Source organism: Manis javanica, chromosome 3 (assembly GCF_040802235.1).
Source record: "Manis javanica isolate MJ-LG chromosome 3, MJ_LKY, whole genome shotgun sequence".
Taxonomy (NCBI): Eukaryota; Metazoa; Chordata; class Mammalia; order Pholidota; family Manidae; genus Manis; species Manis javanica.
Genome location: NC_133158.1, coordinates 35,315,243 through 35,330,778, shown reverse-complemented (window position 1 = coordinate 35,330,778; position 15,536 = coordinate 35,315,243). Strand labels below are relative to the sequence as shown.

Sequence of the window (15,536 nt, the reverse complement as noted above, 5' to 3'; positions counted from 1 at the left end):
AAGCCCTGCGGCTGCCACCTACTACCTGCCTCATCTCCCTTCTTGATGCCTCCTTGGAGGTACAGTGCCTCTGTGACTAGCTGTGCCATCACAGGACCGAGGAAGCAGAGAGAAACAACTGTGGCTCGTGGGTACAGAGCCTCCGTCTGACGTGCTCACCACTGAATCCTCAGCACCTGCAGTGGGGCCAGGACATGATAGGAGCCAATCTTTGCTGAGTGAATACATTAACTAAAGGTATGAAGTGCTCAGCACACAGGAGGTGCCTCCCTCTCCTCTTATAATCACATGGATTCTGCTTAGATTACTTATTTTTAAATGTAAAGAACTGTTGAGAGGAACCAGCAAGTTTAAATCAGGTAAGCGCTCTTATGTGCACACTAGCCAAAAATGAAATAAAGCCCCTTGCAGAGTTCTTGGGGTGGTGTGACCAGAGTTCGGTGTAGCCCCTGGCTCCCATGTGGGACCTGCAACCTTCACAAAGGCCCAGGTGTGTGAGCTCTACGAGTTCTACGCTCCCTTCCAGAGACACTCACACTCGGAAGCCAAATTCTTGCATCCAAATGTATATCAAGAGGAAAGAAACAAACGTTTTCTATGAGCTAATTGGAGAACTGCTGTGGGCTTTCTTATCTCTGTGATTAAGGGAAATGAGAATGCTGCTAATTAGCAGCTGGAAAATGCCAAAGAAATGTGTAAACGTCCTTCAGAAAGAACCATCTGAGAGAAGCTGCTAGGACCTGTCAGAGACTGTCAACGCTCCATGACAAATTCCTCCTGCTGGTTACTGAGAGGCAGTGGGAACCAGAACCTATTCCCAGCAGGAGCTGCCATGGTCTCTGCACAGGCCTGAGATGGTGGGAAGCAGAAACCCCAGTGGTCATGGTGCCCCCAGGATACCTTCTGGGGCAAAAGTAATTCTTGAGGGACCTGCCACTCACTGCTGGCACTTTCCACAGGGCCAGACCTGTGCTTCAGTCATGCCTGGCAATGGGTGCTCTCCCACTCAACAAAAGGCATGAATGGGATGAGACACATGAGTAGAAGCCAGGCCACAAACCATAGAGAACTGCGCTAGCTCTGCTGGGATCATCTGTGAATGGGGCCACGAATTCTTGACTCGGAGAATCCTAGAATCAGTTGCTGACAGAGACTGCATCGGGTAATCCCATAGTTTCAGCTTTGCAGAACTGAACAGAGGTTCACAGGTCTTCTGGGGAAACAACTCTGATGCTGGAATCCCATCTGGAGTCTTTCAGACAAGGGTCCCAGCTTGTGTTGAATGCCTCCAGAGACAGGGTGCTTACTACCTATGGAGGAAACCTAATCCATCCATCACTTAGGAGCTCTTGTTCTTGGAGGAAAGGTCTCTCTCTGGCCACAGGTCCGCCCTCAGGGCTTACTCAGAATGTGGTGCAAGGCAACTGTGAGTCAAGTGTTTCCAAGTATTGTTGGCACTGTACAAGTTTTTCCCAAACTTGAAACTTCTCTCTTGATAACAGGCGAGTTATCTTTCATCTCCAGAAGTAAAGCAAAGCAAGGCATATTTCAAGCAGTGGGCATTATTTACGATTTGGATGAATACAGAGCCGAGGGGCAAGTCCTGTCCCCTCATCAGAGACCATGAATGCATTAAGGCTCACTAAGACACAATTACGGGAGACAGAGGCAGGCCTGCCAGCAATAAGTCCTTAATATGAAGGACTTAACAGTGAACACTCATTTGCAAGGCAGGAGGGATGGCCAGGGAATTATTCTTTCTTTAAAAAGGGAATAAAAAGCTTAGTTAGGGGAGGGCTTCCTATGATCTCAGGCTTCTTGTGACCCTAAGCTTCCTCTAATACACACTTGTTCCTCGGTGCTGAGAGAGTGTTTTCTTGCTCTGATTTACACTGATAAACTAAGAGGTCCTGCCGCCTGTGACTCCGCCTCTAGGAATAGCGTCACATGCTACCTCACCCTTCACCAAGGAACTGCCCTGGGAGAAGGTGCCCCCTCCACAAGATAACTAATGGACAAGGTCAACCACCGCAAGAATATAAACAAAGTAAAAAAAAAACAAAAAACTTTTGTCCTAGAAAGATACAAGCTGCTAAAACTGATTCAAAAAGAAACAGACAATCTTAATAGACCTGTAATGGGTGAAAAGACTGAATTAGTGTTAAAAAAGAGATGACTTTACTGGTTAATTCCATCAAACATTTAAGAGTAATTGTGACCAATTCTACACAAACTCTTCCAAAAATTCGAGGAGGGAACACTTCTTTCTTGATGCCAACACTACACTGATACTCAAACTAGACAAAGGACATCGCAGAAAACAACAGGCCAGTATCTCATGACTATGAACATAAACTCAATAAAATACTAACAAACTGAATCCAAATACATGTAAAAAGAATTATCTATCATGATCAAGCAGCATTTATCCCAAGAATGCAAGGTTGGTGTAATATCTGAAAGTCAGTAATATAATACATACTATTAATAGAATAAAAAACAAAAGAAACATAATTATTTCAAGGGATATAGAAAAAGCATTTTTCAAGATCCAATACCCTTTTGTGTGTGTGTGTGTGTGTGTATGTTTGTAAGCACAGGGAGGAGATAGCTAAAGCATATGGGTTTTCTTTCTGAAGTGATGGAAATACTCTAAAGCTGTGGTGGTGGTTGCACATATATGTGAATAGACTAAAAACCACTGAATTGTACACTTTAAATGGGCAAATTGTATGGTATGTAAATTATACCTCAATAAAGCTGTTACTGAAAATAACAAAGTCAGCTAGAGAGGAATAATGGCTGTCCCTTAGACAGTCTCTGCTCTGCAGTTTGCCACAGTCCCCACCACTCCCCATTACTCTCCAGTTCTGAAGCTAAGCATCAGGTGCCATTTCACACAGCACTTCCAAGGATGCACCTCACACCCTGTTCATTTTCCTCCCTTACTTAACACCTGTCCTACTCCAGAGGCAACTAAGTTTTCAACACCTGTGTCAAGACAGTGAATAAATACAAATAGAGAAATGGACCTGGAGGGAGGTACTGCTGAAAAAAACCCTCAGAGAATGAGGTGACATGTCGATTTCTGGTTACACCACAACCTTGCTGCACAACTGTGTGCAAGGTACTCTGGCTGTATTTCTAAAGGAGATTTGGAGACAGGTCTCTGTCAAAGTTCACTCTGTTTTTAGCCTTTCCTGGACCTAGGAAGTTTGCTTTGTGTTATTGTAGCCTGCGAGGGCTTGCCTGCATGAACAGGGCAATGCTAAAAGCCAGCACAGACATCAGGCCTGCAGGTCTGCTCTCAGTCAAGGTGAGGCCCTGACCTGTCCAACCTCACTAGACCATCTGAATCCCTACCACATGCCAAGTACTGAATCAACACAGGCCTCTTTCAGTCCGAGAAAGTCTCCTCTGGTGCTGGTGTGACTTGGCAGCCACCCTTTAACAAAGGGAAAGCAAGTGTTGGGCTCAGAGTGGCCCAAAGGCAACAACATGGGTGCAATATAGTGACACTGCCTGGGTGTCCTTGATGTAACTTCGTTCTGGCTGCCTCCATTTCTGACGTATGGCAGGGGTTTGACACAGTCAGCAGTAAGCTTCCGTTTAAGGAAAGCTCTGTTTTCATTATTGCATAGCAACTCATGGACGGATATGCAGACATTTAGGATATCAGTGTTTGCTTTCACTCTTTGCTATAACTATAGGGTTGTTTTGAAAAAACAAAAAGAGTTAAACAACCCAAGTGCTCTACCAGGAGAGAATGGCTAAGTACAAATGACTGCACAAAAATAATCAGCCAGCCTATGCAGTAACATAGGGGAAAGAAAAAAACTTAGGATAAAATCATTGAAAAAAGCCAAAAACTCAGTTCTTCCATACCATGGGCAAAGCTAAGCCAGTATTTGCAAGAATGAGGAGAGGGCCAAGAAAGGAATGTGGAAAAATAGAAAAAGCTAAAATATCTTTTAAAAGCAATTTTCTTTAGGGTTGTTAAGTGTGGTGATTATCTAATAATGTTTTATTCTTAATTAAAGGATTGAAAGGAAGCCATTAGCTAACTAGTAGTGTGGGTAGGTAGTTTGTACAAATGGAATACAAGTCACCAAGGTAGTATACAGATGACTAATGTTTCACAAACAATGGATCAGAGAAGCTGAAGACCTTGCTAACTGTATGTGATGTGATTAAGTGCCAGGCTTGGAAATAATCAATCTATTAAGCCCCCAACCCCCAGAATGAGGAATTAAAAGGGTCACAGAGACAGGGCCCATACTCACAGTGGCGACGCCCCTGGCCTCCTGATAGGCCACCTGGACAATGTCCACAGTGCTGGTGTTGAGGAAGAAGTAGCCGGAGCCTTCTCGGATATGCAGCTCTGCCTGTGGGAGGAGTCAGGCTGGGGGTCGGAGGCCAGAGGTGCCCCCATTCACACCCAGGCAGTCGGGTGCAAGAAGAGGACCATACCTGCACGCCGGGGTGGTTGTAGATGGTCACCTCTTCTGGACTCACTCTCACATCCTCCACCAGGATGAGTTCAATGGAGGCTGACACAGGCACTAGAGGCTCATGCTGAAGGGGCAAGGCCAGCGTCATCAGATCCATCAGGCCACAGGCCAACCCCAGGCCAGCCCACAGGCTCCCAACCCCGGAAGAGTAGAAGTAGAAGCCCCAGGTCCTGGAGTCATCCCAGGGCACTCATTACATCAGGGACTCAAGCCTCAGTAAAACCACTGTGCTCCGAGCCCAACCAAGGAGCCACATTCCTTTAAGACATCCATAATCCTGCCAAGGTGGGTACCCCATCCCATCTGCCAGTCCCCCATGAGAAGGGCAATTTACACACACCCCAGGGAAGTGGGGGAGCACACAGCAAACTGCAGCTACAGTGCCATGTGGGTAGGACAAGGACTGGAGCCAACAGCAGAGAACCAGACTGGGATGTGAAGGGGTCATGGAGGTGTCCCCATGGTGGGCTCCTGGGAAAACAAGCACGACCCACCCTCATCAGGTGGTGTGCCTCTCTGAGCCTTTCTGTGGCCTGCCCATGTTACTCCAGGGAGATTGCTGGGTCCCACCCATGTACTCACATAATGGAGCACCTACTCTGGGCCAGGTACCATGATAGGACTAGAGCTTCAACCACTGCCCATAGGGGGATTATGCAAATTCAATCTCATGCAAGGATTAGAAAGAAAAAGTAAATGAATGACAGAAAGGGATGGAGCATCACATGATTGTGAAGGCAATGAGGGGTGAGTGGAGGACAATCGCTCTCAGGTGAGCAGAGGCTAAAGGAAACAAAGGCATAAGTGATGTCAATCAAGAGAGAAAAGCCCACAAGCCAAGGAGCATCAAGACAGAGGGGGGATCTGTTCGGGGTATTCATGCCCCAGCAGGGAGGCCACTGAAGCCAAGGGATTCCTGGTGCCCATGGGGACAAGTGAGGGCTAAGCCATGAGGATGCACAGGCATGCTCCTTCAGGGCTACCTCCTCTAGGCCAGCCTCCCCAGTGCTGCTTCCATGGGGGTCACACCCTCTTCAAAAGCTTCCCCTGTTCCCCACCACCCAGGAGACAATTCAAGCTCCTCATCCTGGCATTTGGGCCCTTGGAATCTGGCCGCACTTTCCCTTTCTGGCCAGTATCTGCTGCCTCCACCCACTCAAAACATAAACTGACTGACGCCTCTCCCTACAATGGGGTGGGTGTCATCGAGGTAGGACCAGTCTTGGGCCTGGGGCCCTGTGAGATGCCAGGATGGGGAGGTGTGGTCCAGCAGCCATGGTCCACGTGTATGCAGATGGCGGACACGGTGTGTGTGTGGTGGGGGTCTGCGCTATGATAGTGGGGGGCAGCAGGGGCTCTGGGATCTAGGCCAGAAGCAGCTCCTTTCTGCCGGGGGTTCAGGGACTGCTCCACAGAGGAACTGATAAGGCGGCTGGGACCCCAAGGACAGGAAGCCACCTGGTGGGGCAGAGTAAGAGGAGGAAGGAGACAGCCTTCCAGGCAGTGGGAACTGGAAGCTCAAAAGCACAGAGGCCTGAACCACCTGGGCACGTGGGGTGGAGTCTGAGGTTAGGACCATGGGGGAAGAGGCTGCAAGGGCAGGCCATGGCTGACGGTGAAGACGGCCTCCTCCTGCAGGGCCAAGGGCGCCCAGGGCTGTGCACCAGAGCCAAGAGGTGGCAGGACCGAGGTGCCTTTTAGGAGGCTCCCTCTAGTTGCCCAAATGCAGGGCATGTCGGGGGCTAGAGGGACCAGGGGCAGAAGGCCAGCAATTCAGGGAAGGGGTGGTGAGCTGAGGGAAGGGCCCAGTGAGGGGCTCAGGACTCGGCGACACTGGGCAGAGCTCAGACAGAAGCAGGGTCCCACCACCAGTGGCCCTGGGAGCTACCGGCTGCTTCACTCTGGCTGCGCTCAGGTGGGACTGCTGGTGGCCTGTCGCCGTGGCGGAGACGGCTGTGGTTCCCGATGCCTGGTGAACTGAAACGGCCTGAAAACCTGGTCCAGGGAGAGAGAAGCCCATGTTGGATTTGTGCCCCATTGCTGCCTGTGAAGCAGCCCCACCCCACTTTTGATTTGCAGTTTTAAATGTCCCACAGTCCTAAAAGTAGATACCGACTTTGTTTAAACTGCATGTACTATAGGAGTTAACAGGCCTGGAGTGAGGTTCCATGGAGCAGCTTAGATGGGCAGCAGTAGCTGGACTCACTTCTGGCTGCTGAGGGGTTTGCGAAGGCAGCGGGACTCAGAGCAGCAAAGGTCTTGGTGCCTGGCTGCTCCATACAACCTGCGATTGGACACTTACCTGCTATGTGCCCCAAGCCTGTTCCCCCATCTCTGAAATAGAGATTCTAGCCCCTGCCTCACAGGATGTCTGTGCAGGATCAAAGGTGGGCAGCGAGTTCACGATGCTCCCTAGATTTTACCCCTAGACAAAGGGGCATCATAGATGACAGCTCTTGACAGCTGCCAGCTCTCCCCAGCAAACCTCTCGTCTGTCTGGGGTGTCACTACTCTGTCCTCCTGCCCAGGCCATGGGGCTTGCCACCCAGCTCACCATGCAACTTCTTCTGGCCACTTCCATCATCCCGGGCCACCAGCTGCATGGGCAGGTCAAGCTCTATGCTGGCCAGAAGTGGCCTGGTGGACTCCCACTGGATGCTCAGGGAGCTGAAGTTGTCAAACCTGCGGCCCTGCTGGTCATAGGCAGCCAGGTCCAGTCGGGGACTGCGGTGGCTGGAGACTGGAACCTGCAAGAAGAAAAGGTCAGCTGCCATGGCCACATCCAGGCCTGAGCACCACTCCTCCTGACCACATGGTGCACCCTGAGCTCAGCTGGCTGCCTTGTGGACTTGTAGGGTCCTGGTGAGAAAGTGGGGGCGGTTCACTACCCAGTCCTCACAGCTGCCCACTGCCATGGTGCCCCATAGCCCTGTCCAACCTGGCCTCCTCCAGCCCATGGTCCTCAACACAGAACAAGTTCGCCGCCCACCCCATCCCCCAGAGGGCCTTGGCAATGTCTGGATGCATGTTTGGTTGTCAGAATCATGGGGGGTGCAACTGGCATCCAGTGGGTATAGGTCAGGGGTGCTGCAGACCACCATGCAATGCACAGGACAGCCCCACAAGAAAGGATCTGGACCAAAATGTTGGTGGTGCTGAGGTTGGCGGGCTGATCTTCCTCTCGCCCTCGCCTTTCCAAACCTTTGCCAACCCCTCCCCACCCCATGTCTACCACAGCCCCTCCTGGACATCCCCCACAGAGGCTTAACAGGAATGCCAATGACAACCCCTAAAATGTCCCAGAGCCATTCAGTTTGCAAAGTTCCTTTAAAGCCAAGTTATCACGTGATCCTTAAATACCCCGGTGAGGCAGGAGCTGTCACCCCCATACTAAGGGTGAAGAAGCAGAGTCCCAAGGCAGAGAAGGAATGAATCAAAAGTGGCTCAGTAGATGAGCGGCACAACTTCTGAGCTCGTTCCAGACCCCAAGCTCCTACTACTTTATCATTACCTCTGCTCTCTGACCAAATCCACCCCTTTGAGCCCATATCAAATTATTCTCATTAATCCCAGATGCTGGTTCATGCCTTTCCCTCCCTGCCTCAGGCTGGGTAGGCAGCAAAGCCGGGACCCTAAGTGCATAAACAGCCGGGTCCCACAGCCTGGACTTGAACACCTGCTCTGCTTCTTGCCACCAGGCAAGTTGTTGATGTCCCAGAGCCTCAGTTTCCCCATCTATGAAGTAGAAATCACAACAGAACCCAGTAGTCTGTTTTTAATAAGGGTCATGCAAGATTTTAAAGAGTATGGCTCAAGTAGGGAAATGGGCAGTCATCAGCCATGTTTACAAATGTCCAATTCTCCAGCCAGCCAAGGTCCAGAAGGAAAGACTGTAATCCTCTGGCCTTTGTGGTCGGGAGTGTCCACATCACTTTCTTTGGCCAGTGAAATGACCTGCCATGCTCTCTTCTCCACACAGTGTCACTTGGCCACATTCAACAACATGGCAGCTGCTTCAGTGTCTATGTCTTAGAAGGAAAATAACATCGCCCAGCCTACCTGCAATGTACATGCACTGTGAGCAAGCGAGCCTGTGCTGTGTGAACTGGGCCTGTCTATTACTGCAGCCGAGTTGAGCCTGGGATTTGGGGCTGTTCGTTACCACAGCCGAGCTGAGCCTCCCCTGACTGATGGAGTCACAAAGTCCCTGCCTCCATTTTCAGGGCTCCTTCCAAAGCCCTAGCTCTCTTGCTCCCAGGGAACACTGGGCCAAAGCATCTTACAAATTCTAAATGCAGGCCAGCACAGTCAGCTGGGGATGCAGAGGATTTTGTGATAACTCTGGATGTGAGGTGGGGAGCTGTGGCTGTGGGCGGGGACAAAGGGCACATTCCAGATCCCTGCACCTTCCCCCAAATGCAATCCTAGGTGAAAAACTAATACTTCCCACCCTCCTGCTATCCCAGGAAGAACATTAACACTGTACCAAGCATGCCTGCAAGCGTACAGAATCCTTCCAATGGCCGTTTGAGACCACATTATCCCCACTTTACACTGTGGAACCTGAGGTTTGAAGATGTTAAGCAACTTGCCCAAGGTCACATAGGTTTAGGGGTAGAACTCTGCCACTCTAATTTGAAAGCCCAAAGGCCATCCCTGACACCATCCAGCCTCTCCCCGGTGCCGCTCCATCCAAACCCCAGCCAATCTCTTCTGTCATACAACTGGTGCTCAACCAGTGAGCTGAACACTGGATGACCTGCTCAGAGCACCAGGCTTAGGCCAGAGACTGGTCCCACTCTGTCACTCTGACCAGTCAGCTCCGTTCTGGTATCTGGCCTTGCCCATAATTTATTCTGCACACACGTCTTGGGCGGCCTCTGGCTTTGCAGAGATGTAAAACTAAATTGATACTGTACCCAGGTATATAGCAGGCATATATCTTTCCCAAGGTTCCCTGGTGAGACCATAAATCGCAGAGGCCATGCCTGATCAGCTCAAACCTCTGGAACCCCAGGACTAATGGATCACACGGCAATTTCATGTTCGAAGTCCATTATTTCCTGGCGAGAGAGATCTACGACACGTGCAAGCCAATTCAGAGTCATGCTCCGCTGCCTTACCATCATCCTTCAGTCGAGAGAGACAACCTGGCTGACTCAGAGGTCACAGCAGAGAGCCGGACAGACACGGCTTGCCTGGCAAGTAGCCAATATTTAAAGACAGGAAAGATGCATGTAGATCTGAGGTTTTTATTTTTGAAAATGAGGTTTGGCCAACCTGGGGTTGAGCTGAGCACCTGCTCCCCAGGTCTACACCATCTGCCCACCCCATGCACCTTTCTTCCGCAGCGCCCCCACCTGGCCTCTCCAGGCATTTGAGCCTACAAGAGGCAAGGGCAAAAGAGAACAGGGACACAAACACTACATTTATTTGCATGCTCATTCATCCACCACATATACTGAACTCCTACCATGAGCCTGGCTCGGTTCTACAGACTCACAAAGAGGAAAGAAAAACATAAATTCTACAGTGTTAGGTGATGTTAAGTGCTTGAGGGCAGTGGAGGAAGGCAGCTGGAATTAAAAAAACTGTCAGGAGCAGGGGTGAGACCTTAGATGAGGTCTGAAGACTGAAGACGCCTCACCAAGAAGCTAACATTGGAATAAAGAACAGAAGGCAGTAGGGCAGGCCTGGGGACACAGGGAGAACTCCAGCCAGAGGGCCCAGCAAGTCAAGAAACCCCGTAGGGCACGTTCTGGCTGCTCGGGGAGGGACAGGGCATCCAAGCAGGATGGGGCTGGGCGGGAGGGAAAGAGTGACGGCGGCCAGGACGCCGGCCCTGCAGGTCCCAGAGGGGCTCTGGCTTTTACATCTGATGACTAGGATGTTAACCACTGCGGGATTTTAGCAGGAAGCATTAACAATTACTCTGAACATGCCCATCCAGTTAAGTTTATCCCCTGAAACAACCCTAGAAGGCCACCATCAGCCCACAGGCGAGGCGGGACTCAGACCCCAGACGGACTGATGCTGCTGGGCCTGTCAGTGTCGGCTGCTCTCTGGCTCCTGGCCGCACCAATGGTGGACCCAGCAGGCCGGGTTTTCCAGAAGAGCCCAGACTTAGTATGCTTTTATTCTTTCTATAAGGGATAACTTACTGACTACATAAAAGGGATTTAAAATGTAAAACTTTCAGGACATTCATCTCAATAGCCTCCAAAGTCAGGGGGAAAAAAGTCTTTTCCCAAACACACACTGATTTTCAGCTTGGGAAGAAGGTCATCGGCTCCAAGCCACAGACACCCAGGCCTGAGCTCGGGGTGAATGCCAGCTTCATGGCGGTGACTCCAAGGGGCTCTGGGCTCTCAGCCCAGTTCTCCTTACCTGTCCAGAAAGAATAAAGGTGGGTATCCCTTGCCCGGTCCCTGCAGGGGCAGGTAAGAAAGGGCTTCAAGGCTGACAAAGAATCCTTGCTTTTAACCAAAGCCATCAAGGCACCAACCCACACAAGACCAGCATCAGGGTAGTGTGGGGCCCACACACCCATGTGTCTTGGCTGCGTGATCAGAAAAGCCCAAAGAAGGGTGGAAGCCCATCCACAAATCGCCAGAGCAGCAGGAGAAGTCAAACTAAAGCTGCAGGGCACATGAAGCCAAGAGTCACATGCCAGACAGCAAAATATACCCAAGTCCAGACGCTGGTGCCTCCCACAGAGCTTCAGAGATGTATTTAGACCAAACACAAAGCTGCCCTCCTCCTTCAGCCGGAGAGGCCAAATCCCGAATCTCACTGCTACTCAGTGGGAGAAGCTGCCAACTTCAGCTTCAGATAGGTTCCACTAGAGATGCAGAGAATACACCCTGAGCATTCTTGGGGCAAACTGCGGAGAGATCCCAACCAGAGATGGCTCCAGAAGACACACAGACCTCAGCACCCCACCAGGTCAGAGTGCAGCTGCACATGCCCAGGGGCTGGGAGCAGAGAAGCAGCTTCAGGGGCCGCCGAGGAGGCACTGAACTTGAAGCTGGGCAGATCTATATTCTGCCTTTGGGAGCCTGCCCACCTCCAAGCCTCCTGGGCAAATCCCCGAAGGGGGTGCAACCACACTGGCCTTGAAGACAGTCCTGTGATGGCAACGAGGCACAGAGGCCAAAGTTCCCTGCTCATGTCACTGTTCTGAATACCATGTGGGCAGCAGGTACACAGAGACACTGGTCTGGCCTCAGGGCCTTTGCACATGCTGTTCTACCTGCTTGGAGAACCCTCACCTCAGCCCTTCTCTGCTGGCATCTCCTGACTGTGGGGCCTGCAGTGGTATGTACCCTCCTCCACTGGTACCAGCCTTGCACCCTACCTTACCTTACTTCTTCCATGCACTTACCCACCTCTGACCAATCCTGTCTGTGGCATCTTGGTCTCCTGTCACCTCCATGGGTCAGGTGCCTCACTAGCCCTGAGTATAACTGACCCTTGAACAGCTTGGGAATTAGAGGCACTGACTCCCACACAATCAAAAATCTGTGTACAACTTTTGATACCTTCAAAAGTTTTCTAACAGCCTACTGTTGGCAGAAAGCCCTACTGATAATATACACGTTTGATTAACAAATATATTTTGTTATATGTATTATATATGGTATTCTTAAAGTAAGCTAGAGAAAAAAAATGTTTTTGGAAATTGTTGCGAACCTCCAAAAGATTTTCCAATAGATTTACTGAAAAGAATCCATGTAAGAATCAAACTGTGAAAAAAAAAAAAAAAAGAATCAAACTGTGTTATTCAAGTGTACTCTGTATCCAGAACCTAAAACTGACTGGCATAGAGAAGGTGCTCAACAAATAGACATTGAAGGCATGAGAGAAAAGAAGCCCAGTCTCCCACTCTGAGAAGGGGCTAGAGGCAGACATGGGCCACAAGGGTTCATGCTGCTGGCCCTGAACAGAGGGCTTCCGCATCCTCCACGTCCAGTCATCTGGTCTCAGTGTCCTGGGGTGGAGACTGGCCATGAGCCCAAGGGGACCAGACCTATGGGTGTCACTTTACATCCCTGCTTGACAGAGTAACTAACCCCAAGTGACCATCTCCCATTCCCCACATTTACATTCAAAACACAGCCCCCTGCCCCCTCCCCAGGGAGAATGCTGCAGCCTGTCCCCATCCCCAGCAGCCCCACCGTGACCACACACACACTGCTGCAGAGGACGGCTCCCACCTTAGCATCCTTGGTCACAGGAGGAAGCCAAGAGCCATGCAGAGAGGGGAGCCGAGTCTGGACCAGGGAAGCCCTACAGTCACTGCCACTGCCACCAAAAATTGTGACTCTGGTGAGTCCCCCCACCTCTCCAGTTGGGCCCCCTGATATGTGAACCTGAGACAGCAGCACCCACCACACAGGGCTGGCTGAGTGTGGGGATCCAGTGGGGCAGCTCTGGACCGGGGCCGCTGGCACACGCACACCCTCCTGCCTGAGCAGCCACTCACCACCTGCTTGTTCTGCTGCAGGAGCGGGCATGACAGGTCCAGCTGGGGGCTGGCATAGACGGGCGTCAGGGTGAGCCTGGAGGGCGGGGCACAGACAAACTTCACCACAGCGGGCTCCAGCGCAGGGAAGGGGTTGGTGACACTGGGCTTGTTCCCCACAGAGAGGGCGATGACCTGACGGAACGGAAGTGGCAGTCAGACACCCCTGAATTTGAGTCCTTGCTCCACCACGAGCCTTGCCTGGCCACCGGGCTGCCTCGGACTCGGTGTGCTCCTCTGCAGAATGGGAATGACGATGGCCCCTGCATCAGGAAGATAAAGAGGTCCAGGGACGTATGCACGGGCAGGGCTCTCTCAACATGCAGGAGAGCTTCCAATGGGAGCCCCTAGTGCCCTCTACAAATGTCAGACACACCCATTGCCTGCTCCCTGACCCAGGGACGCCTGACTCGGGTCATGCCAAATGGCTTCCCAGGACCCTGTGCAAACCTCATGGCTGCATTAGCAAATTCACAAGCCCCTGAGTTTTCAGTGAGGAATCCACACAGACTTGAAAACATTCGTCACAAGGAGGTGCAGGTGTACGAGGGTGTGCGCTGTGGGACTGAGGCCTGTGGGGATGGGCCAAGAAAGGGATTATGGCCACAGGTCCCCTCACTCCCTCCATCTCTCGCAGAGAAGCTCAGGTGCCTGCTGCAGAGGTGAAAGTTAAAGAGGCAAGAAAAGCAAGGGAAAACTCATCTTTGCTTTCAGAGCTGGGACCTCAGCACTCAAAGCCAACCCGTAGTTTCATGAGCACCGTGGCTCATGGCATGGCCTGAGGGAGCACCAGAGGCCCCTCAAATGACATACCCCTTCTGAAGGACGAAATGGTCTGGGCCGGAAGTCCCTTACCCTTCTTGACCATGAGGCAGGATGAAGGGCTGGCTTTCTGCCCGACTTTCCCACACTGACGCCCCAGGGAACTGAAGTACAGAGCACTGGAGGGGGGCTAACTCCTATTCTACAGCATAGAGGGGACCCAGGCGACCCACACAAGCCAGGGATTGGACTTCTCTAACTTCATTCCCGACTGAGTTTATTCTTACCGTGGTGTTACTTATCATTATATGTTTATTTTTCTTAATCTTTAATGTTTATTTTTTTAAAAAAAAACAAAGCCAGTGGGAAGTAAGGCCTTTCACTGGGCATCTTCCTGCTTACACCCAGGCTGTCCCTTCATGGCAACTTCTTGAGGGCACTCTGGGTGGCGTGCATGTGTGTTTCAACATTGCTTGACATTCTTTGCACTGTTACACAAGTGAAGATAATCGTCAATTTCCCAAAGAAATGGGCTCTCTCCTTTTTTTTCTTGATTCACACTGGCTTCCCACCTTGCTTTTCATTTCCCTGCTTTGGGGTACCCTGGGAACAAGGGGTATGTCCCTACGACAAGCAGAATGAGAACGCAGCCCTGAGCCTTGGGAGAGCTCAGCATGGGGGAATCCAGAGGGCGAGCTGCTGCTCCATCCGGCCGACTCTAGCCCTGTGGGGGTTTGGGTCATGATGTGCTCCGTGGGGTCCACCAAGTCTCCTACCGTTTTTGGTTTTCAGCATTGAAAAAGACAACGATCAAGAGATTTTGCAGAAAAAAATACTTCCATCCTCAGCTTATCCTGAAACACCAAAAACATCTGCCAAACCTGGGCCTGAGGTCTCACTGATCCACGATGCCCTCCTGACCCTGGAGGCCTCTGCTGTGACCCCAGCTCTCATCCCACCTCCGACTTGGTGGTGGGGAATGCTGAAGCCCAGAGAGAGACCCCGGCAGTGGAAGGCAGCCAGGACAGGCTAGCTCCATCAAAGCCAATGTGTATGGGGGCAGAGGGGTCTCAACTGCTGTACCATGTCCAACCTGCCTGTGTCCACTCCATCTTCCCACCTCATCGATCTTTGGTGTGCCTGGCTATGAAATGGGTATAGTGATAGCCACTATCTCTCAGGATTAGATAAAATGGTGCTGTGAGTACTCAGGGAATGTGGCTTTACACTCCTCTCTTGGGGCAAGGTGGGCCTGGGGGTGGCCACCCTCTCACCTGCTCGCCCAAGGCCCGGCAGGTCACGAGGATCCAATGTTGCTGGTAATTCCGGGAGGTTGAGGGCCCAAAGAGAGCCAGGCTAATGCTGTCCATGTCCTCGGAGGTGACATTCCGGAAGAACTTGGAAGGTTCGAGGACCCAGGGTCTGGGACCTCCTTCAAACAGCATCTCCTTTGAGGAGCCAAGGGTCACCAAGGCGACAGAGGAGGGGTCCACAGCCTGTGGGAGAAAAAGGTTGGTGTTCCTCTGGGAGACGTGTGCCCGGGAGGCCTTACAATGCTGCTAACTTGTCCTGTGGAGGTCAGGCAAGCCCCGGCTCCTATCTGGAACTCGATCTGCTCATGTGCAGCACACCCAGGGTTCTTGTCAAGACCCAGAGGCATTAAGAGCACTCTGGGAAGAAACCTGTCCTCACTCGGATATACTGCCAGTGGGGAGTATAAACTGATTTGCCCCTTTTAT

General features: G+C 51.4%; 1 protein-coding gene across 4 annotated transcripts in view; it reads right to left on the bottom strand.

The window, feature by feature from the left end:
- The window catches only part of NUP210 (nucleoporin 210), a 109,734-nt gene that overhangs the window by 33,677 nt on the left and 60,521 nt on the right, over positions 1-15,536 (bottom strand). For all 4 annotated transcript variants that reach the window (XM_073231108.1, XM_073231105.1, XM_073231107.1 and 1 more), the window contains exons 15-20: positions 15,072-15,293; positions 12,997-13,170; positions 7,066-7,258; positions 6,400-6,506; positions 4,471-4,575; positions 4,284-4,385 (exon numbers count right to left, since the gene is read on the bottom strand). In XM_073231108.1, the coding sequence (XP_073087209.1) occupies positions 4,284-4,385; positions 4,471-4,575; positions 6,400-6,506; positions 7,066-7,258; positions 12,997-13,170; positions 15,072-15,293 (903 nt within the window). The remainder of the gene's footprint in view (positions 1-4,283; positions 4,386-4,470; positions 4,576-6,399; positions 6,507-7,065; positions 7,259-12,996; positions 13,171-15,071; positions 15,294-15,536) is intronic.